A 25,835-nucleotide genomic window follows, 5' to 3' on the forward strand; every position below is an offset into this window, starting at 1 on the left:
TTGAAACTTCGTTTGGGGGAATTAGCGCGCATTATGGTATTATGGTTAATGGTATTCTAAAGGATGAATGGTAGGCGGCAAGCAGTTTCGCAGCATTTATTATTATGTTAAGGGGGGGGTAGGGTTTTAAAGGGAGAAAAAAACAGGTTTTTACAGATTTTTTTTTGGGCGTACGGTAAAAGTAAATTTATTTCTGATTATTGTACATTAAAGAGTAGTATTTGAACTATATTCTGTGAAATATTGGTTGAAAAATATTGAAAATTGACCGAATGGCAGCAATTCTTCGCAGGCGCCTCAGAAAAAATACATTTTGCGGTGCACGTCATACCTCAGCACTGGATAATCTGATATGAAATACCCAAAGTTTTTCCATCAATTTTTATGTCCCTCTAGGTATCCCTGTCGAGTTTTTCCATTTATTATAATTTTTGAACTTTTTACAAAACTTGAAAGTGAAAATACCGATTTTTGGCCAAAGTTCATGACTATTGTTGTTAATAATAAAAAAATTAAAATCAAAAACGAAAAAATCTCGACAGCGTTACCTCATAAATTATGTAAGGAAATACTGTAAAAAATTTGAGAACGATCGGTTGAATAGATTTTGAGATACAGAGTGCACCGACTCAAAAAACATCGATTTGAGAAAAACGTGTTTAAAGTTTTTGTTGCTGTCTTCCCCGCAGAGGGATTACTCAGGTAGTCGTTCGAGACCCGCCTACTTCCAAAGCTATATCTTTGTGAGTTTTGCTCCGATTGACTTCCTATTTACAGACAACAATCTTGAGTTACTATACTTTCATAATATGCAATTAAAAAAAATCACTTTTTTTGAACCCTCAAAACCCTACCCCCCCCTTAAACAACAAATTTGGATAAATTTTTGCCATTTTTATAAATTTATGTGAAGCCAATTTTTTTGTTTTAGATATCTTTTCATTAATTTATCCTTAGCACTGGCGGATTTTTATTCAAGACTTTTCCGGTACCTAAGTGTGGGCATACATTTTGTTCATTGGATGAATATTCATTGAATATGGATGGAACTGCGGAATGCCTTTTTTGTTTTTATGTACATAATATTTATGAACTAGTTGTATTAGTATTAATATATTTCGCAAGAAGGCTATATATAATTTAGTTTAGATTGAAGTTTACTGTTTTTTTTTTACGCAAGCCTTATATGTCACTTTTATATTTATATATTTAAGAAAAGCTTGAGGTGACCATTAAATGTACATAGTAAGGCTCTAAATGAAAAAGAATAAAGAACAAAACAATTTAACTTTTACTAATAAAAAATACAATTTTCTTTTATACTTTTTTATTTTTACAGGAGTGGGATCTTATACTAAGCCGGATGACATATTGCGCTCAATAGATAAATCCTACTGTGATACGGTTTTAAATTTCTTAATACGTTTAGCATGCCAGGTTAATGATCCGCAAGCCCCAATAATTTCGCCCGGAGAAAGTCTATCTCGAAGGTATGTTTTGATGTTATACGCATTTCTTACTTTTATACTAGGAATGACACCAACAGCGACAATGCTAAAACTATAAACTATAAACAAATATTATGAAACGGGAATGCTTATATAGTCTTTAAGATGATGTACCGTAATGTAGCGATAATAAATAATGCCTAAACTTTATCTAGCGCACAAAAAAAATAGGGAATGCTATAATCGAGATTCCCAACTAACGGATACCCGTTTCTAGTCGCGTGCCGCCCAATACGATCCTCTTGTGTTGAGGTTGCAGAGGGTATTTCATATTTTTCAAAAAAAGTGGACCATTAAATACGAAAGGTCAATTAGTAATTCTTTGACAGATTGAGTGAATAAAAAATAAAACAAGAGAGAACGCTATTGTCGAGTTCCCCGACTATCTGATACCCGTTACTCAGCTGGTGGAAGTGCGAAGGAGAGTCTTAAACACTGATAGTTTTTGGCAATTTGTGGGCGTTAGGTTGGGCGTGGCAAAAAGTTTTTTTGCAAATCGATAGAAATTTAGAAGACCAATACAAAAATGAAAAAAATTTAAAACATTTTTCAAAAGTGTGGGCGTGGCAGTTTTTGGCGGTTTGTGGGCGTTAGAGTGGGCGTGGCAACATGAATCGACCAACTTGCGCTGCTTCTGTGTCCCTGGAGTCTGTATGCTTAATCTCAACTTTCTAGCTTTTGTAGTTCCTGAGATCTCGACGTTCATACGAACGGACAGACGGACGGACAGACGGACGGACAGACGGACATGGCCAGATCGACTCGGCTATTGATCCTGATGAAGAATATATATACTTTATATGGCCGGAAACGCTTCCTTCTGCCTGTTACATACTTTTCAACGAATCTAGTATACCCTTTTACTCTACGAGTAACGGGTATAATTAAATCTTTTAATTTATAAGGCAGAATCTCATAGTCTAATTTTAAAATTCTATTGCCTGGAAAAGGACTTAAGCCAAGAGAGAAGCATCCGATGCTCAGGCACCATTTTGCCTTCATAAATTTGCCGTATTTGGATCGCGTGATCTTTGCCACTTCTCAAATCAAACGAGAATAAATTTGTAACGCAAAATAATAAACGCAAAATTTGTAAAAAGTAACGCAAATCGGAACTGTTTCGGAAGAATCCATGGCGATGAAATCTTGGCGCTATGGGTCCTGGGTGCTGGGAGATATTAAGTTGGATTTATGCATATATACATAAATATAAAACACATATAATAAATTGTATAAATATGTTTTTCGGAATGTATGTATTTTCTACTGAAGCACCGCACTGTTGTTCGCCGTCTGCTTTTGTAATAACTTCATCACTGAATTTTGTTTAATATTGTTTGCTTTTCTGTGTTATTCTTTGTTTGCCGGCTGCTTATGATGTCTTTAAGTGCCTGAATTTAATTTAATGGCATTACACTGTTCAAATTTTATTTTTGTTTTATTTTTCGAATAGTCGAAAAATTAATAGCAAATATTAAAACATAAATCAATTATTGTTCATCGGGGACTATAGAAGCTAGTATGCGCAAATAAACAAACAAGCGCAAGCTTGCTTCAAATCGTCGATACGTCGGAAACATTTTTGCCAGATCCCACTGTAACAACAATACCGACCAACACTGTTAAGTTTCAGGCTGCCATAAGGGTTACATACGACTAAACGAAAATTATTCATAAATATCGTTGAGCACCAGTTTCATTCCAAACAAATATCTCACTCCTAGTGTTATATGGAAATGTACACAACGACATATTTTATACTCAAAGTCAAATATTCATACACTCATACACTATTATTCGTATTTTTATTTATACCAAACCAACAGAATTTAAAAACCCGAACTTATGGAACTTTATATCAACTTTCAATAATCAATTTAAAAACCCGAATTTAAGGAACTTTATATAAACTTTCAATAATCAATACTTTACATTTTTTGAACACAAAATGTGGGACAACTGTCTATATCATAAGACCTCCAACGGACATGTAGAAAGGGTTTATTCTGCGCTACAGTCTTACAAATTTCTATCGATTTGGCAAAAAAACTTTTTGCCACGCCCACTCTAACGCCCACAAACCGCCGCTTTGGGCGCCCACACTTTTGAAACAATGTTTTCATATTTTTTCAACTATTTGTTAGTCTTTGTAAATATCTCACGATTTGCCAAAAAACTTCTTTGCCAAACTTTGTGTCTGCGTCTCTCGGCCTCGTGCTCTTCTCGCTTGTTTCCGATTCCTGCCATGCTTGTGAACTTGTACTACATTAAAAAGACCAAAACTAGATCGCAACTAGATCATTGACCTTGTACTGCTTTCCGTCCTTTCTCTTCTGATTAAAAGTTCGCCTGTTCTCTACCTGCAATGCTTCTATACGCCCACACTTTTGAAAAATGTTTTGAAATTTTTTCATTTTTGTATTAGTCTTGTAAATTTCTATTGATTTGCCAAAAAACTTTCTGCCACGCCCACTATAACGCCTACAAACCGCCAAAAACTGTGTATAAGACTCTCCTTCTCCCTTCCACTAGCTGAGTAACGGGTATCAGATAGTCGGGGAACTCGACTATAGCGTTCTCTCTTGTTTTTTCATATTAATAAGCAAGTTGACATCGTCAGCATAGGCGCTTTTTTGTACGAGTATTTCTTTGTGCAATGCTATCAACTCGACAAGATTTTGGTAAGCTATGATAAATAGTTCCACTGATAAGCGCGATCCCATTATCGAGTGGCAGTGTGTTGGACACGTGTTTGCAAACTCTAACTTTTATTTTCCTGTTGGTCATAAAATTGCGAACATAATAATAATGATTTGAGGGTCAAGTTTCCACTTTAACAGTTGGTTGATAATCGCATGTAAACCAATTCTGTCAAATGCTTGGCAAAAGTCGAGGATAATAGAAAGATGATTCTTGGTAGCCAGGCTTTTGTTAACAAGGTAGTCGATAAAGAGTGAACTACGCGTAACTGATTTACCTTACCTAAATCCTGTTTGGCTATTGTGGAGGAGTTTGTAGTTAGATACAAACCACCATAGCCTTCTAGCCACAATTTTATCGAGAAGTGTGGCCATGCTAGAGTAAGCGAAGTTAAGCGAAATTGGGCTGTAATGGGTTGGTTTTATCTTTGACAGGCTTGAGAATGGGAATGATTAAACTAATTTTATATTGTTCGGTAAGTGCCGTTTAGTATAAGATTACATAAGTCAATTATCCGGGGCTGAAGATTCGTAGGTAGAACTTAAATCATATCGTAATTAATTCTTTCAAAGAATGGAGTTTTTCCTTTCAGTGTGTTTAGAGCAGAGAAGAATTAAATAAATTCGATGTCAATCTCTATGGGGAGAGCTCTTTTGTTTGCAATAAATGATTGGGAGAAATTTCGATCGAGTGATTCAGATGACAAATTTTCGCAGAACAAGTCCGCCATGATTTGTTGATGGGTTATTGGTATTGGTTAGGTTTGTGAATTCCCTTGGGTTATCTATTTATCATTGAGTGGTTTTGGGTGAATTTTTGTAGGATGACTACCTTTTAGTTTTTGGCAGCTTCTATGCCACCAGTTGAAGTCTTTAGTAACTAGCGTTGACTTGTTGTTTGCAGGGAGCAGTACTGCTTGCTAATTTTTGATATTAAAGATGGATTTTGGTTGGTGATAAGAGGATATTATATTAATTTTTTTTTTGGGAGCATATATCAATGCAGGTTTTATAGAAATCAGTGGCGAGAGAAATTTCTTTGAAGTGTCTTGTGAATAAGTATTCAAACACAGCTATAAGAAGGTAATGAGTTGAGAGTGGAAAACTGATAGTTTGTGGGGATAGGGTATATTGAGTTGAATCTAAGTTAAAATATGTGGGTGGTGTTCTTTTATTAATTTTTGCAGCTCACTGTAGTTATTGACGTAGCCATGTACGTTCCATTGTAAAATTTTTAAATACATAAGATTGGTAGGGAATTATATAAATACTAAAAGAGAAGAAGTTAAGATGATATGCAGATGTCTGAAGGACTATACTGTCCGACATCAACTACAGTGAGTACCGCTGTACCTTAGAAACGCTCCAGCTCGGTCGGGTGACATGTCACCGTCTGAGAAGTTGACATCGTTCGTCTTGTCATAGCTTGTGAGTGCATCAGAAGGTAAAGTCTTTTTTAAAGTGTTTAATTGTTTTTTTCTTCTTCGCCTTAAGTAGGGTCTTCGCACGATTAAGATAAGTTTTTGGGAAATATTTTAATGGTGGAGTTGAGAGGGGTAGTTGAGGGTAAGGTGGAAGAGTGCTTGATTTCGCTAGTGGTATTTAATGGTGTAATATCATAATATGTGATAAGTTTTCGAGCAGGAATAATTGTCGCATTTTTGGATGTGGATAGGCTTAAATCATATTGTTGCTTCATATCGTGGTTAGTGGGATTATCTTTTTATACCCGTTACTCGTAGAGTAAAAGGGTATACTAGATTCGTTGAAAAGTATGTAACAGGCAGAAGGAAGCGTTTCCGACCATATAAAGTATATATATTCTTGATCAGGATCAGTAGCCGAGTCGATCTGGCCATGTCCGTCTGTCCGTCCGTCTGTCTGTCCGTCTGTCCGTATGAACGTCGAGATCTCAGGAACTACAAAAGCTAGAAAGTTGAGATTAAGTATACAGACTCCAGGGACATAGACGCATCGCAAGTTTGTCGATTCATGTTGCCACGCCCACTCTAACGCCCAGAAACCGCCTAAAACGGCCACGCCCACACTTTTGAAAAAGGTTTTGATATTTTTTCATTTTTGTATTAGTCTTGTAAATTTTTATCGATTTGCCAAAAAACTTTTTGCCACGCCCACTCTAACGCCCACAAACCGCCCAAAGCTGCCACGCCCACACTTTTGAAAAATGTTTTGATATTTTTTCATTTTTGTATTGGTCTTGTAATATTCTATCGATTTGCAAAAAAACTTTTTGCCACGCCCACTCTAACGCCCACAAACCGCCAAAAACTGTCAGTGTTAAAATTTCTTCTTCGCACATCCACTAGCTGAGTTACGGGTATCAGATAGTCGGGGAACTCGACTATAGCGTTCTCTCTTGTTTTATTATAATTAGTTGTTAGGTTGGTCTTAACTACACTGGAGTACATTGATCGGTCGAGGGTGTGCCTCGAGTTGTAGATTAAAATAGCCTTTTTAACGTCGACTTTTTCTAGAGTTTTTAGCGCTTGGATTTTTTGCTGCTTAACAAAGTTCGGGCATACTCTGTAAATTGAAGAGTGGATGCTGTCGGGTAACTTGGCGTTTTTGCACTTAACGCAGTTTTTGTCATAAGAACAAGTTTAATAATTTTCTGGATTGGTGTGGAATTCGCAGTTGATGGTGCGGCATACGTTGCAGATGTGTTCGAACCGGAAGGCACGGACCTTTAGTGATTTGTAGCCGATTTTTATATTCTCCGGAGTTGAGACAGATGCCAAACTAAGAATGACTAATACAGTATCGACTAGAACTTCATTCTGCCTTTTTATACCCGTTACTCGTAGAGTAAAAGGGTATACTAGATTCGTTGAAAAGTATGTAACAGGCAGAAGGAAGCGTTTCCAACCATATAAAGTATATATATTCTTGATCAGGATCAATAGCCGAGTCGATCTGGCCATGTCCGTCTGTCCGTCCGTCTGTCCGTCCGTATGAACGCTGTGATCTCAGGAACTACAAAAGCTAGAAGGTTGAGATTAAGCATATAGACTTCAGAGACATAGACGCAGCGCAAGTTTGTCGATTCATGTTGCCACGCCCACTCTAACGCCCACAAACCGCCCAAAACTGCCACGCCCACACTTTTGAAAAATGTTTTGATATTTTTTCATTTTTGTATTGGTTTTGTACATTTCTATCGATTTACAAAAAAACTTTTTGCCACGCCCACTCCAACGCCCACAAACCGCCAAAAACTGTCAGTGTTGAAGACTCTCCTTTGCACTTCCACAAGCTGAGTAACGGGTATCAGATAGTCGGGGAACTCGACTATAGCGTTCTCACTTATTTTAATATTAAAACCAATAACTTTATTTTCAGGTGCGTTATGCTATTAAAAATGGCGATGCGTCCGGAGATCTGGCCTCAACCATTTGATATTAAACTTAATTGGCTTGATAAAGTTCTTGCTACAGTGGAAACTCCTCATCACAACTTAAACAACATATGTACTGGAATAGATTTCTTAACATTTTTAACTACTATACTGAATCCAGATCAGTTGGTGTCAATTATACGACCGGTCCAACGAGGCCTGTCCTTATGTATAATTCATCAGAATACAAGAATTGTGAGGCTGATGCATATGTTTTTAACTCGAATAATGGGAATTTTTCCACCTGACACGCAACATAAGCATGACGATCTCGATTTATTATATAGCTCTGTTAGTAAAATGATTGCTGAGAACCTAAAATTGTACGATATGAGTCCGCAACCGAATGCTTCGTCGCTTTTTGGTACCTTAATGATATTAAAAGCGTGCACTACTAATAATGCAAGTTATATTGATCGAATTTTAGTCCAGTTTATAAGGGTTCTGAATCGTCTTACAAAGGATCACATAAACACCATTGGCGGTAATACTGTTACAAGCCAATCTCCTGATTCAAATACTTTACCTCTAGAGCTCCTAGTACTCTCCTTGGAATTAATCAAAAATAGGATCTTTGTAATGAGTGTGGAAATCAGAAAACTTTTCTTAGGCACAATTTTGGTTAGTCTAATAGAAAAGAGCTCAGATGTAAAAATTATAAAATGCATAATTAAAATGCTGGATGAATGGATTAAAACGAAAGAACCAAATGCTATGATCCAAGTTCCTTCTATTCGCGAAAAGTCGGCCTTGCTGGTGAAGTTAATGCAAAACGTTGAAAAGAAATTCACTGATGAAATTGAACTTAATATTCAATTCTTGGAAATCATAAATTTTATATATAGAGATGAAATCCTTAAGCAAACAGAGTTAACAAACAAACTGGAGGGAGCATTTTTAAATGGATTACGTTTTCAAAATCCAAATGTACGTTCGAAATTTTTTGAGATTTTAGACTCATCAATGCGGCGTAGACTTCACGATCGATTGTTATATATAATTTGTTCCCAGGCTTGGGACACAATTGGTTCCCATTATTGGATAAAACAATGCATTGAATTGCTTATTTTAACAGCCAATACAATGATGCAAATTCAATGTTCAAATGAAGACTTCAAAATACCCAGCATTACTTCAGTCATTCCAGTACACTCATCAGATACACAGGAAAATTCGTTTGTATCCTTTTTATCATCTCAGTCGGAATCTTTTGATATTATACAAACTGTTGATGATAAGGACGACGTGTTTGATATAGATTTAACACTTGAGTTCAATGCTGATCGCAAAGAAGATTGCCAACAAATACTACCAAATCGACGTGTTAATCTGATTGAACTAGTTTACAAGCAATCTGAATTTTTAGAAGCAAACCGAAATATTAGGACTGACCAGATGCTTGTCGCCACATCTCAGCTATGTCATATTGACACCCAGTTAGCGCAAAGCGTTTGGCTATCTATGTTTCCACGTATTTGGAGTATATTCACTGAAGATCAAAAGTATAATATCACAAAAGAACTGGTTCCTTTTTTATCATCAGGAACTAACGTTAATCAAAAAGACTGTTATCCAAGTACATTAAATACTTTTGTAGAGAGTTTAACTAAATGTGCGCCACCCATATATATTCCACCTAATTTATTAGCTTACCTAGGTAAATCTCATAACCTATGGCATAGAGCTATACTTGTTTTAGAAGACATGGTCGTTAATCAATCAATGCAATCCAAAGATATTGATGGAGGTGAAATTCACTTATCTGACTCAGATGTACAACAATCTAATAATATATTTGAGTCACTCTCAAAAATGTATTCTTCAATGCATGAGGAAGATCTGTGGGCTGGCCTATGGCTTAAATTTGCACACTATCCGGAAACAAATATAGCTGTTTCATATGAGCAAATGGGATTTTTTGAAGAAGCCCAAGGTGCCTATGATCTAGCTATGACCAAATTTAAACAAGATTTAAGTAATGGAGCTGTTAATACATATGTTAATTGTGAATTACTGTTGTGGGAAAATCACTGGATGCGGTGTGCTAAAGAATTGAATCAATGGGACATTTTACTGGACTACGCCCAAACTAATAAGGACAAAAATATGTTTTTAATTCTTGAAAGTTCATGGCGTGTACCCGATTGGAATTTGATGAAAACCGCGCTAGCTAAAACAGAACAATGCTATTTAAAACACTACGGCTTTAAAATCAACCTTTACAAAGGATATTTGAGTATTCTTCACCAAGAAGAAAGACAAATAGGCAATATCGAACGCTATGTAGAAATTGCATCCAGCTTATGCATTCGTGAGTGGCGTCGATTGCCGAGCATAGTATCACATATTCATTTGCCGTATCTTCAAGCTTCACAACAAATTATGGAGCTTCATGAAGCAAGTCAAATCCACCAGGGACTAGCTCAATCGCGCAATAATTCACTTCACGATATGAAAGCAATCGTAAAAACTTGGCGTAATCGTTTACCTATTATTTCTGATGACTTATCGCATTGGAGCGACATATTTACATGGCGACAACATCATTATCAAATTATAACACAACACCTAGAACAACAATCGGATCAAGGAAGTACAATGTTAGGAGTGCACGCATCAGCACAAGCTATAATTTCTTTTGGAAAAATAGCTCGGAAACACAACTTGACTGGTGTTTGTCAAGAGACATTGTCGAGGATATATACAATTCCCTCTGTTCCGATTGTGGATTGTTTTCAGGTAATTTAACCAAGCAATATGGGACTTATGTATTAATTAAGATTTAGAGTTATCATAAGGAGATAATTTTAACTGTTACTCGCAGAGTAATAGCGTATTCTATATTCATTGAAAAGTATGTAACAGGCAGATGGAAGCGTTTCCTACCATGTAAAGTATATAAATTTCTCAGCATCGAAGCGGAGTCGCTCTGGCCATTTCCGTCTGTCCGTCCGTATGAATGCCAAGATCTTAGGAACTATAAAAGCTAGAAAGTTTAGATTAAGCATGCAAACTACAGAGACGCAGCGCAAGTTTGTTGACCCATGTTGCCATGCCCACTTCAACACAAACCACTCAAAACTGCCACACCCACACTTTAGGGAAATGTGTTTATTTGTTTTCCTTTTATAATTAGTCTTGTAAATTTCTATAGATTTTCCGAAATACTTTTTGCCACGCCCACAAGCCGCCCAATATATTCACGCCCACTCTTTTTAATTTTTTTCATTTAATTTTCTTTCTTAAACATATTTTTTATTAATATACCAGAAAAATTAAAAAATTTCTCGTTTGCACATCCACTAGCTTTGTAACGGATATCTGATATTCGGGAAACTCGACTGTCTCTTGTTTTTGTTATAGTTGGAAATTTTTCAAAACGTTTTTTGTTTTTCTAAAACTATTAAGACATATTATATGATAATTATTAAGACACATCGTTATATTCATGTTCCTTAAAAAACAAGAATGATATATTCCTTTGAGCAGGTGTTTTTTTAAACACGTGTTATTAATCAGAACCCTAAATTATTACTGCAAAGAGAGAGAGCAAGAGTGTGAAAGCTTGCTGATTTCCGATAACGTTTTGTTCTGATTTTTTAAGTGTATACCGTGGTAATTTACTATATTTTTTTTTAGAAGGGAATTTTTTATTTATGAAGTGAATATTTATACCCGTTACTCGTAGAGTAAAAGGGTATACTAGATTCGTTGAAAAGTATGTAACAGGCCCACACTTTTGAAAAATGTTTAGATATTTTTTCATTTTTGTATTAGTCTTGTAAATTTCTATCGATTTGCCAAAAAACTTTTTTCCACGCCCACTCTAACGCCCACAAACCGCCAAAAACTGTCCTCCTTCGCACTTTCACTAGCTGAGTAACGGGTATCAGATAGTCGGGGAACATTATATGTATTATATATACATATATATATAATCAGAAAAAATGTTTTATTTTTTTTTAATTTTTCTTGCCTATTTTAACGTGACCCAGTATTAATAAAGTTAGAATCGGTTATCCTGTAATAGAATCACCCGATTATAGTAATTTTACAACTTGTTATACCTTACTAATAGGATTCCTCTTTTCTCAAATTTGCAGAAAATTCGGCAACAGGTAAAATGCTACCTGCAAATGCCCTCAACATCTGGAAAAAATGAAATTAATGAAGCCCTGGAGGTCATTGAGTCTACCAATTTAAAATACTTTACTGGAGAAATGAATGCTGAATTTTATGCTCTAAAGGGGCTATTGTTAGCTCAAATTGGAAGATCAGAGGAGGCTGGAAAATCATTTAGTGCTGCTGCACAGCTTCATGATGGCCTAACCAAAGCCTGGGCGATGTGGGGCGACTATATGGAACAAATATTTTTAAAAGAAAGGCAAATTGCATTAGCCGCCAATGCTTTAATTTGTTATTTACATGCAAGCAGAAATCAAATTGAAAGCAAAACCCGAAAATATATTGCAAAAGTCTTGTGGTTTATGTCTTATGATAATAATACTAAAATTCTAATAAGTACCTTAGAAAAGTATGTTCCCGGCATTCCACCCTCTTATTGGTTACCATGGATTCCTCAGTTGCTTTGTTGCTTAGAGCAGTTCGAAGGCGATGTTATATTAAATCTCTTAAGCCAAGTAAGTATAAAAAATAACATTTGTATGTCCCTGCACAGATGGAACGCCAGCCATCTCAATATAAACTACATTGTCGGCTTTTGTTTGATAAAAAAGTTCGGCGCTTTTACAAGGCGACCATAGCGTTATCAAACAGCATTTCCAAATAACTCTTCAAATTGATTTTCCCTCAAAAGTTTGTGAGTTGCAACTTAGAAACCCGTTACCCGTGCGAACGAGAAAGTTCAACAATATTTTTTGCATATCAATAGAAAATGGCCAAAAAAATAATAAGAGTGAATGTTTAAAGTGTGGGCGTGTGGATCTTGGGCGGCTTGTGGTCATTGGAAGAGACGTGGCAACAAGTTTTTGTGCATATCGATAAAAGTTGGACGGTTTGTAGGCGTTAAAGTGTGTGTGAAAAACAGTTTTTTGACATAATGATCGTCTTAATAGGGGAGAGTCGGAATTTGAGATAAAAGGATAAAGTCCATTATAGACTAGACATCTGCATGATTCCAATCATAACATACGTCACATAGAATACATTCGAATGGAATTGAATTGAATGAGTGAAACGCACGAAATGAAACGACATTGTATGAGTGAGAGGTTCTCATTCCACTCATAACTTACTACCTGCAACGAATTGAACGTAAATGAATGAAGCGTAAAATGAAATGAAACATTTGGAAATGGCTAGAACATTCGAATGATTCGAGTTGTTGCGTGCGAATTCGGTCCATTCCTTTGCTTATTCTTGACAGCTGTACTTCAAAGACGCAATAATGGACGCATTATTTTCAAAAGAAGCTTGATTTTTAATTAATGTTGGAGCTACATATGGTGGAAATGTCCATACACAACTATAAAAACAAATTTCATTTCTTTTTCATTGTTTTCAGTTGTCACTCGAATCATTCGAATGAAGCGTCTCAATTTACTGTGTTCTCATTCCATTCAAATCATTTCCATCTGTTTCGTTGTTGTGCGACTGAGTCGTACGTAAATTCACTCACTCACTCATACCAGTTTGACTTTGCTTTCATTCTCATTCCATTCATTTTCGGCATTGTGCATTTGAATGTGCCTTTTTCGCCACTCATGCAGATGTCTATTATAGACAGAATGCACGCTTGAGATCTCGGCGCCGACTGAACTCTTTAGCGATCTATAAATTTGATGGTATTGGCTCTTCGGGATATTTTGGTAAAGTTGGTTTGGGAAATGATCGAAATTCGGATGTCGGAGATAGATTTATGTACTATGAAGGCTTTATTTTGTAAGAGATGTATATATTTTAGATTAAAACAAGAGAGAACGCTATAGTCGAGTTCTCCGACTATCTGATACCCGTTACTCAGCTAGTGGAAGGGAGAAGGAGAGTCTTAAACACTACGAGTAACGGGTATAATAATTTAGTAGGAGTGTTACTCGTTGAGTAAAAGAATATACTAGATTCGTTAAAAAGTATGTAACATGTAAAAGAAAGCGAATTCCGACCATATAAGGTATATATATTCTTGATCTTGATCGGTCTGGCCATGTCCGTCCGCCTGTCTGTCCGTCCGTATGAACGTCGAGATCTCATGAACTTTAAAAGTTAAAAAGTTCAAATTAGGCTTTCAAATTCCAGAGACATAGACGCAGCGCACTTTAACTCTTAAAAACTGACACGGCTACACTTTTAGAATATGTTTTGATATTTTAGTCATGTCGTTTCTATCGATATGCAAAACCACTTTATCACGCCCACTCCTGGTTCGCACTGTACCGTTTCTCTTGCTTTATTCTTAATATGTAATCAAGTAATGTTATACAGAAATTATTTTCTTGCTGCTGAGATTGTTTGCATCTAAAATGTGCAGTGGTAAACTGTTTTAAAATTTGTTTAATGAATATAACCGTGTGAAAATCAATGCTTAAATGGTTTTATTTTTCGGCGCAGTATTGTGGACAAATATTGCTACGCCCACACTATTAATTTTATTTTTACGCGCGAGTCCCACACCTCCCTAACATGTACCCTGTATCTACCATGATTTAAGACTAGATCGGAAGGACTATAAATATAAATATGAAAATTAATAAGGTTTAGGTCATGTAAGGATCATTTTATTCTTTTAACCACCTTTTTATAAAAGCAAGCACACCCCTGGCCTTATTAACTATAGAAGAAAGAGATGATCTAAAAATTTTATTTTAGGGTCCAGAAGAACACCAAGATTATTTACCCGTGTAATTTTTTCAAAACAGCATCCCCTTACTAGCATAGATGGATTACCAGAGTCAAATGCTCTACTAAAGTCAGTGTAGATGACATCTGTTTGAAGATTGGTTTTGAAGCCTTGTATTATCAGGGAAGTTAGCTCCAAAAGGTTGTTAATCTGCGTTTCATAAAACCTTGCTGATATGGTGATATTGGAGCGCAGAAAAAAACACGACCGTTCGCTTTGCAGCTAGCAAAACGTACTGATTTTGCTTAGATTTTGTTTAATAATTTTATTAGCCTTGTAATTGTAATACGGATCAATAAAAATTTCTTTTATACTGCATACATTGTTAATATCTACAAATAATCTTAATATTGTTGTAATTAATTTAGATTGGACGACTTTATCCTCAAGCGGTTTATTTCCCGATTCGGACTTTATATTTAACTTTAAAAATCGAACAACGCGAAAAACATAAAACTGCTGAACAGGCCGGAAAACTATCATGCTCGGTAAGTATATTATTTAATATTTGCTCATTTATTTATATGCATGTTAAAAGTTTATGCACTTTGAAATGTAGAAACCAAGCACATTGACATTAAGGACATTGCCATTTTTATTGCTCATAAGACATCCTGTGACCGATCAATGGCCAACGTGTTTCTTTTAATGAATGACCAGCACAAATCACCAGCTCCTACGTTGACCTTTAAGATTAAGAATGCAGATTCTAGAGACGCCAGAATGTCACGCTTACTTTAACGCCTACAAACCAGACAAAACTGTTATTTCCAAACTTCGAAGTTTTTTTTTATTTTGTTTAATTTTTTCTATTTTATTCTGTTATGCTACTAAAGAATTCTTTTAGACTGACAACTAACGGAAATAAGATAGATGGGAGGCAGTAATAGTATAGTATACTATTACAAATGAAGACTGTTCTAAGCATCGTTCTACGGTTAGCTAGGGAGGGTAAATTAATTAACATTAGTCTACTGGAGGAGGTAATATAAGCTTTGCATCCCAATTTAGACGCTGTAAGGAGTTCTTTTAACCGGTTCTATGCGGTCCGAGTGAACTACGTATTTTGGACTCCAATCAGGTGATCAATACTTGAATCGGACGGACCGAATAAATGAATAAGGTTTTGTTCATGTAGGGATCATCAAATTCCTTTGACCACCTTTTTATAAAACCCCTGGTCTTATTAACTATAGACGAAATATGGACAGAAAATTTTAGATTGGGGTCCAGAAAAAAACAAGAGAGAACGCTATAGTCGAGTTCCCCGACTATCTGATACCCGTAACCTAGCTAGTGGAAGTGCAAAGGAGAGTTTTCAACACTGACAGTTTTTGGCGGTTTGTGGGCGTTAGAGTGGGCGTGGCAAAAAGTTTTTTGGCAAATCGATAGAAATTTACAAAACTAATACAAAAATGAAAAAATATCAAAACATTTTGCAAAAGTGTGGGCGTGGCAGCTTTGGGCGGTTTGAGGGCGTTAGAGTGGGCGTGGCAAAAAGTTTTTTTGCAAATCGATAGAAACTTACAAGACAAATTAAAAAAATGAAAAAATATTAAAACATTTTTCAAAAGTGTGGGCGTGGAAGTTTTGGGCGTTAGAGTGGGCGTGGCAACCTGAATCGACAAACTTGCGCTGCTTCTATGTCCCTGGAGTCTGTATGTTTAATCTCAACTTTCTAGCTTTTGTAGTTCCTGAGATCTCGACGTTCATACGGACGGACAGACGGACAGACGGACGGACGGACAGACGGACATGGCCAGATCGACTCGGCTATTGATCCTGATCAAGAATATATATACTTTATATGGTCGGAAACGCTTCCTTCTGCCTGTTTACATACTTTTCAACGAATCTAGTATAACCTTTTACTCTACGAGTAACGGGTATAAACACCAAGACCATTAAACCGTGTTACTCTGTCTAAAAAGCACCCAATTAGAGTGTAAGTTGTGTGTTTGAGTTGACACAACAGAAGGTCATAACTTTACATTTCGAGCCATTTTAGACTAGTACGTTATCACTGCAGCATATTTGAAAGCTATCTAGATCGGATTGTAAATTTAAATGACAAGAAATGTCCTTATACACGATAATGTTTTATTACTAAGGGAAGGTCGTTAAGTTAAAATGAAGCGGACCAAGGGGGCTCCAATGTGGGACACCGAATATGACTCGGAGAATACAAAAAAAAAATTTTTTCATATGAACCGTTTCGTCATTCAGATAACTAAAAATCCAATTTAGAAGATCAACAGGGAAACCGAATAAATCAAGTTTCCTTACTAGTAGAGAATGATTACCAGAGTCAACTGCTTTACTGAAGTCAGTGTAGATGACATATGTTTAAAGATTTTTGGGAAGTTAACTGCAAAAGGTTTCTGGTTGTTAATCTGCGTTTTATAAGACCATGCTGACATGGTGATATAATTGACCTACAAAGGCTGCAAATGGGAACTGTTAACGATTTTAAAAAAGCGACAGCCGACCATTTAGAGATTCCTCTGTAATTGCTTTCATCCAATTTTTTATGGAAAGGGATAAACAAAGGACTTCTTCCATATATTGGAGAACTGCTATGATTTCGGGGCCTGGCGAACAGACTGAAGATTGTAGAGCAGTGAGCTTTCGCTTAGAGTGAGACAAAATATTAAATTCGATTTTGATACCGGTTAAATTTAAGGCTGATCCGAATGAGGTAACGTGAAATATGTTATTTGAAAAAACTTGGCAAATAGATCGGCTATTGCCTGATCCGATGTTACCGTTGTAATTTAAAAAAAAAAAATAGCGAGGAAGGGTAAGTAATTATTTGGCGCTTAGTGCACTTAAATATTTAGAAAGAATAGACTGAGAACCGGTATTTTTAAATTTTGTATAAAGTTTGGACTATACATTTCTTAAGTGTATCAACTCTTTGTTAAAGGTTTGTTAAAGATTGATGGATAGGTTAGTAAAAGATTGATGATAGGCTATGATCAAAAAACAAAAGTAAAAAAATGATTTAATAGCGGTAGAAAAAATATTTTTGTCATCCGTCATTTTGTTGCAGGAGTAAAGACCGGACCAATTAAAGCCAGATAGAAAATTAATGAGCCTTAGAAAGTTTGCCTTCCAAAAACAATTAATTTGTTTGGTTGACTTCTGATTATACCCGTTACTCGTAGAGTAAAAGGGTATACTAGATTCGTTGAAAAGTATGTAACATGCAGAAGGAAGCGTTTCCGACCATATAAAGTATATATATTCTTGATTAGGATCAATAGCCGAGTCGATTTGGCCATGTCCGTCTGTCCGTCCGTCTGTCCGTCTGTCTGTCCGTATGAACGTCGAGATCTCAGGAACTACAAAAGCTAGAAAGCCACGCCCACTCTAACGCCCACAAACCGCACAAAACTGCCAGGCCCACACTTTTGAAAAATGTTTAAATATTTTTTCATTTCTGTATTGGTCTTGTAAATTTCTATCGATTTGTTAAAAAACTTTTTGCCACGCCCACTCTAACGCCCACAAACCGTCCAAAGCTGCCACGCCCACACTTTTGAAAAATGTTTTGATATTTTTTCATTTTTGTATCAGTCTTGTAAATTTCTATCGACTTGCAAGAAAACTTTTTGGCACGCCCACTCTAACGCCCACAAACCGCAAAAACTGTCAGTGTTGAGGGCTCTCCTTCGCACTTCCACTAGCTGAGTAACGGGTATCAGATAGTCGGGGAACTCGACTATAGTGTTCTCTCTTGTTTTTCTTTTATTACGGTACCGATGTCCATTGTCACCCCGAAAGTAGGATGATGTGGATCTTCAGGTTCAGTTAGAGGTGTTACTCTGGACAGAAACCTGCCACAAGACATAGATCCAATAATCGATCAAGAGAATTTCGAATATAATTAGCTTGCGCCAACGATAAGTCGAGCAAGCCGTCAATAAACTCAAGTTGTGTCTATAGGGAAAAGGATATTAGATTTTTCTTCTGGGGTCCACATAGTGCCTGGTATATAAAAATCACCTAGAACTACCAATTGGTACCTATCGGACAGTCTATTTGAAACTGATTGGATAGCAGACAAATGTTTTATATTCTGAGAATCCACCTTTCCGTCTGGAGAGGCGATCAAGCCTGAATACTGTGTACATACCTGGGAAAACTTTAGAGTTAAGTAATTTCGGCTTTAACCAAGTCTCTGTGAACACAATGATAAGGGTTGCAAAGGAAAAAATTTAAGGATATAATTAAGTTATCTTGTTACGCAAGCCTGTTTCATTTTGATAGGAAATAGTGAGACTAGATGTTCGTTTCTTGTAGAAGAAGAAAAGGTGGGCGGTGCAGTGGTCTGGACACGTGAGGGAAGTTTAATTCCCACGTGCCCCTTTTTCTTATTTATAATATAAGCTTCGAACTCCTTTACCACAATACTATCCCGCCAAATACCACAAGAACATAGTTCAATAGGGACAGTTACTTGAAAGATGAAATGTACCTAGCGTAAGAAAAGTTACATTTTTCCACTTTTATGATATCGGCTTTTGTTTTGTCTTATATATAAGGCACATCAGATGATGTTTGATCATAGGAAAGCCGAGAAACGAAAATTTGTTTATTTAGTGGAACCACCGTGAGGGGTTTTTGCACTGCAGATCGTGTATTTGTAGAGCCAAATTGTGCCGGTGGTCCGGACTCAATATTTATTTGTGGCGGTAAACTAATCGGGACAGGTGGAATCACTAGTTGAGAAACCAGTGCAGGCAAATCCCGAAGTGGACACTCTCCATAACTTAATAATCGGATAGCTCCGAATCATTTTTAGGTGTATGTATTATTTATAATAAAACAAGAGAGAACATAGTCGAGTTCCCCGACTATCTGATACCCGTTACTCAGCTAGTGGAAGGGAGAAGGAGAGTCTTAAACACAGTTTTCGGCGGATTGTAGGCGTTATAGTGGGCGTGGCAGAAAGTTTTTTGGCAAAGCGATAGAAATTTACAAGACTAATACAAAAATGAAACAAGAGAGAACGCTATAGTCGAGATCCCCGACTATCTGATACCCGTTACTCAGCTAGTAGAAGTGCGAAGGAGAGTTTCAACACTGACAGTTTTTGGCGGTTTGTGCGCGTTAGAGTGGGCGTGGCAAAAAGTTTTTTGGCAAATCGATAGAAATTTACAAGACTAATACAAAAATGAAAAAATATCTAAACATTTTTCAAAAGTGTGGACGTGGCAGCTTCGGGCGGTTTGTGGGCGTTAGAGTGGGCGTGGCAAAAGAGTTTCAACACTGACAGTTTTTGGCGGTTTGTGCGCGTTAGAGTGGGCGTGGCAAAAAGTTTTTTGGCAAATCGATAGGAATTTACAAGACCAATACAAAAATGAAAAAATATCAAAACATTTTTCAAAAGTGTGGGCGTGGCAGTTTTGGGCGGTTTGTGGGCGTTAGATTGGGCGTGGCAACATGAATCGACAAACTTGCGCTGCGTCTATGTCTCTGGAGTCTGTATGCCTAATCTAAACTTTCTAGCTCTTGTAGTTCCTGAGATCTCAGCGTTCATACGGACGGACAGACAGACAGACGGACAGACGGACGGACGGACAGACGGACAGACGGACAGACAGACGGACGGACAGACGGACATGGCCAGATCGACACGGCTATTGATCCTGATCAAGAATATATATACTTTATATGGTCGGAAACGCTTCCTTCTGCCTGTTACATACTTTTCAACGAATCTAGTATACCCTTTTACTCTACGAGTAACGGGTATAAAAATATCAAAACATTTTTCAAAAGTGTGGGCGTAGCAGCTTTGGGCGGTTTGTGGGCGTTAGAGTGGGCGTGGCAAAAAATTTTTTGGCAACTCAATAGAAATTTACAAGACCAATACAAAAATAAAAAAAATATCAAAACATTTTTCAAAAGTGTAGGCGTGGCAGTTTTGGGCGGTTTGTGGGCGTTAGAGTGGGCGTGGCAACATGAATCGACAAACTTGCGCTGCGTCTATGTCTCTGGAATCTATATGCTTTATCTCAAGTTTCTAGCTTTTGTAGTTCCTGAGATCACAGCGTTCATACGGACGGACAGACAGACGGACAGACGGACAGACGGACATGGTCATATCGACTCGGCTATTGGTCCTGATTAAGAATATATATACTTTGTATGGTCGGAAACCCTTCCTTCTGCCTGTTACTTTTCAACGAATCTAGTATACCCTTTTACTCTACGAGTAACGGGTATAAACAAACATATTTAGGGGTGGTCCATAAATAGCATGGGTTTGTAATTCAGCCATTCAACCCCATTCGAGACGAAAGTCTGCCATATACGACGTGCTCGGATATAATGGTTGCCTTAGATCCTTTATTGATGTGTGCATTAATGCCAGCTTGAAGACAGCTTCTGCACTTTTTTACGAGCAGTGGCAAAGTATTATCGTTGAAGAAAGATTGTATAAGATGCGTGTCGAGCTGCGCAGCCGCCAGCCGTTACTAAATTTTTGTTTTTGTTTTCATCCTTTTTTTTTGGAAAATACATAAAAAATAAATTTATTAACTGGTGACTCTGGTGCATAAACAATACATAGTTCAAATTATACAAAGCTGATTAAAGCTACGGCTAAAATTGCCGTTGCTGGTGTGTGTGTTGGCTGAACAACAATTTATGTCTGCAATATCCAGACAAGATTAAAGGCAGTAAACATTAGAAAGTAATTCCGTTGGTTTCTCAAGTGCATATACATATGGAGGTATATTTTGCGCGCACATAGCCAAGGAACTGAAGCTGCTGCTAATTCTTCTTTGCGCTCATCCTACCGCTTGAATTGAATTTAGAGCGGCTGTCTCTTCCGCTTTGCTATTGAAGCTTTTGCCATGGCTGCTGAAAATTCTGGAAACGTTACCGCTGATGCACAGGGTGATATTTTTAGGGCGACTGCAATTTATAGTGGAACGTTTAATGGACTCCTTATCAAGCGCTGCATTAATTAATTTGACAAGTCCGTTCTCCATATGAGGTTTTAGCTGATCGATGAGCTTTAGTAAACAAGTAGAAAAGTTCTCAACGAGCTCGAAGAACTGAATTTTTACTAAATTTAACAGAAGTTTGATGGCTTTGTTATCTGGCTAGATTTCTATTCTATGTAAAAGGGTATACTAGATTCCTTGCCTATTACAGCAGAAGGAAGAGTTTCCGACCATATAAAGTATATATGTTATTATAAATTATCTTATAAATTTTCCTCGATTTGCAAAAAAAACCGCACAAAGCTGCCACGCCCACACTTTTGTAAAATGTTTTGATAATTTTTCAAATTTTTGTTGGTCTTGTAAATTTTTTCCGATTTGCCAAAAGCCTTTTTGCCACGCTCACTTTAACGCCTACAAATCGCAAAAAACGGTCAGTGTTGAAATTTCTCTTTGCACTTCCACTAGCTGAGTAACGCTTATCTGATAGTCGGGGAAATCGACTATAGCGTTCTCTCTTGTCTTTATCTTATCTTCTAACTCCTATACCACCATACTATCTGGCCAATAATCATTATCGAAAATAGTTCATTAGGGACAGTTAGTTTTTCTGCAGATCGAATTTACAAGTTTAACAAATAAGCGAAAAAATATCAAAACATTTTTCCAAAGTGTGCGCGTGGTTATTTGGGGCGGTTTGCGGGCGTTAAAGTGGTCGTGGCAACATGCTTAATCTCAGCTATCTAGCTTTTATAGTTTCTGAGATCTCGTCGTTCTTACGGACGGACAAGTGTTTAAAAATGTTTTAAAAGTGTGGGCTTGACTGTTTTGGGAGGTTAGTGGGCGTTGGAGTGGGCGAGACAAAAACTTTTATGGCAAATCGTTAAAAATTGACTATATTAATATAAAAACTGAACAAATATCAAAACATATCAGTTTTTGAGGGTTGTGGGCGTTAGAATGGGCGTCGTTTCTTGGCAAATCGAGAAGAAGACTAATAAAACAATTAAAAATATATCAAAACATTTTTTATATTTGTGGACAGTTTTGGGCGGGTTTTGGGTGTTAGAGTGGGGGTGGAAACATGGGTCAACAAATTTGCGCTGCGTCTATGTCTCTGGAGTCTGTATGCTTAATCTCCACTTTCCACTTTTGTAGTTCCTGAGATCTCGGCGTTCATACGGAAAGACGGACGGACATGGCCAGATCGACTCGGCTATTGATCCTGATCAAGAACATATATACTTTATATGCCTGTTATATATTTGTCAACGAATCTAGTACATAAAAATATAAATAAAATGAAGAAAACTCAAACAAATTTTTAAAGTGTGTGCGTGGCAGTTGTGGACGGTTTGTGGGGTTTAAAAAGGGAGTGGTCAAAATATTTTTGGTATACCAATAGTAAATATGAAAGATCAATACAAAATTGAAAAATTACAAAATATTGTTCAAAAGTGAGGGGGTTGCGGTTTTGGCTGATTTATGGTCGCTAGTGGGCGTGGCAAAAAGTCATTGGGTAATTTTTAGAAATTTACAAGAATGATAAATATCAAAACCCGTTTTGACAATTTTGAGTGAATAATGGGCGTTAAGTGGTCCTGGCAACGTCTGGAATCTGCATGTTTAATCTCAGCTTTCTAATTTCTGTGATCTTATCGTTTATTCGGACGGACATGGCCAGATCGACTCAACTACTTTATATACCAACGCGTCTAAAAAGATCGTTGGGTAATTTTCAAGTAGAAAGACGGGATTGAGTAAAGGGAAACCGTCAGATATTTAATTATGACTAAAATTTGTAACAGCGGTTAAATATGTATATGTTTTAAAAACTCGCATTTTCGATCTTTTTTGGGTCGTACGATAATTAAATATTTATTATATAAATGTTCCTATTTTTTTAGAATATGGATGGAACTACGTTAAGTTTTGGAAGGGGATCAAGTCACGGAAACATTTCATCAATAAATCCAATTAAAGCAACTCCACCCATGTGGCGCTGCTCTAAGGTGATGCAATTACAGAGAGAAGTACATCCCACAATATTAAGTTCCTTGGAAGGAATTGTAGACCAAATGGTTTGGTTTAGAGAAAGCTGGACAGAGGAAGTTCTTCGACAACTACGCCAAGGCTTAATAAAATGCTATGCCATAGCGTTCGAAAAAAGGGATACTGTTATTCATTCAACTATAACCCCTCACACGTTGCATTTTGTTAAAAAGCTTGGTTCTACGTTTGGCATTGGAATAGAAAATGTTCCGGGATCAGTAACCTCCTCAATTTCGAATTCTGCAGCTTCGGAGTCTCTTGCTCGACGCGCCCAAGTTACTTTTCAAGATCCAGTATTTCAAAAAATGAAGGAGCAATTCACTAATGACTTCGATTTTTCAAAACCAGGTGCCATGAAATTGCACAATTTGATATCGAAATTAAAAACATGGATAAAAGTTCTGGAGACAAAAGTTAAAAAGTTACCCACATCATTTTTGATAGAAGACAAGTGTAGGTTTTTATCAAACTTTAGTCAGAAGACAGCTGAGGTTGAACTTCCTGGAGAATTGTTAATTCCCTTATCATCACATTATTATGTAAGAATCGCAAGATTCATGCCGCGTGTGGAAATAGTACAAAAAAATAACACTGCGGCGCGTAGGCTATATATAAGAGGAACTAACGGGAAAATATATCCGTACCTTGTAGTTCTTGATTCAGGTTTGGGAGATGCTCGCCGAGAGGAAAGAGTTTTGCAATTAAAACGCATGTTAAATTACTATTTGGAAAAGCAAAAAGAGACAAGTCGAAGATTTCTAAACATAACGGTACCAAGGGTTGTCCCAATATCGCCACAAATGCGCTTAGCAGAAGATAATCCAAACAGTATTTCATTGTTAAAAATATTTAAAAAATGTTGTCAGAGTATGCAGGTTGACTACGACGTGGCAATAGTTAAGTATTATGACCGCCTTTCTGAAATCCAGGCCAGAGGAACTCCAACCACACATACCATATTAAGAGAAATATTTTCTGAAATACAATGGACTATGGTCCCAAGGACATTACTAAAGCATTGGGCTTTGAAAACATTTCCGGTGGCTACTGACTTTTGGCATTTCCGAAAAATGGTAAGCAATATTCAATTTTTATATAAATCTATGTATCTATCACCCTTTTACACCACAAACTTTGAAATCTTAATTTTTTAATATTTGCTGAGCACGTATTCAAAAAGTTTACCAACCTAAATAGTAATGTTACTAAGATAGATTTTTGTGTATTCTCTTTCTATTTGTTTCGTAAGTCTCGTATTAGGTAATGTGACTTTTACAAGTCTGGAATACAAAGGGTCTTTCGTGAGACCTATACAAAAAGTTTACGAAGGTTAATAGAAATGTTACTAAGCTAGATTTTTGTGTTTTTTCTTTCTATTTGTTTTGTAAGTCTCATATTAGGTAATGAGACTTTTTTTTATTTGTATAGGGTGTTTTTTTTTAGAGGTATAGAACTTTAAATTGCAATAAAACAACGATGGATTATTCGATTGACATGAATTTTATTGACATGAAAGATAATCTTGTGGCATTACATTTTAAATATGATTTCTGGCATATGACCGCCACGGCTGGCTCGGATGTAGTCCAATCTGGACGTCCAATTTGCAATGACTTTTTCCAATATTTGGCCGTATATCGGCAATAACACGGCGAATGTTGTCTTCCAAATGGTTTAGCGTTTGTGGCTTATCCGCATAGACCAATGACTTTACATAGCCCCACAAAAAGTAGTCTAGCGGTGTTAAATCACAAGATCTTGGAGGCTTATGAAAAATCGGGAACAACAGCAATCTCGTTTTGGGCCCATTCGACGAATCTACGCCTTGCTTGATGATCGTTTGGTTTCAATTCTTGCACGAGTTGGATTTTGTAAGCACGCATGACGAATTGCCAAACCAAACTGAGAATAAATCACTTGACAGCTGTTAAATCGGTCGCCATCTTGAACAGTAATGCCAACTTAAAGTTCTATACCTCTAAAAAAAACACCCGTTATATACGAAGTACGAAAAATTTGTAAAACAGGAATTTTAATTTGTAAAGACTTTTTCGAGAACTCAAAAAATATAAACTTATATAATTATACCAGCTGGTGATTTTTGCTAATACAGTAAAATGTTTTTGAAAAGATTGTAGTATATGTCCAGTCGATTATGTTAGTGTAAGCTTAGCTTAAAGAACGGCTCAAGCTCGAGATGACCGAGGATGTAACGCCGCGCAAGACAGATAAATAGATCATCGACTTAGTATAAAGATGTATAGCTTAAGAAAATTAATATTAAGAGTCGTATTAGTTAAGAAATTAGAATGTAATGGGTTGTATAACTTCGGAACATTTGGAATT

The 25,835-nt window shown here is 36.7% G+C and overlaps 1 protein-coding gene across 1 annotated transcript in view; it reads left to right on the plus strand.

Annotated features, from left to right (window-relative positions):
- The window catches only part of LOC120455879 (transcription-associated protein 1), a 140,415-nt gene that overhangs the window by 112,385 nt on the left and 2,195 nt on the right, over nt 1-25,835 (plus strand). The window contains exons 16-20 of the mRNA XM_039642366.1: nt 1,340-1,490; nt 7,568-10,361; nt 11,726-12,262; nt 14,847-14,966; nt 23,345-24,562. Of these exons, the coding sequence (XP_039498300.1) occupies nt 1,340-1,490; nt 7,568-10,361; nt 11,726-12,262; nt 14,847-14,966; nt 23,345-24,562 (4,820 nt within the window). The remainder of the gene's footprint in view (nt 1-1,339; nt 1,491-7,567; nt 10,362-11,725; nt 12,263-14,846; nt 14,967-23,344; nt 24,563-25,835) is intronic.

The sequence above is a fragment of the Drosophila santomea genome, chromosome 2L (genome assembly GCF_016746245.2).
Source record: "Drosophila santomea strain STO CAGO 1482 chromosome 2L, Prin_Dsan_1.1, whole genome shotgun sequence".
NCBI classification, from domain to species: domain Eukaryota; kingdom Metazoa; phylum Arthropoda; class Insecta; order Diptera; family Drosophilidae; genus Drosophila; species Drosophila santomea.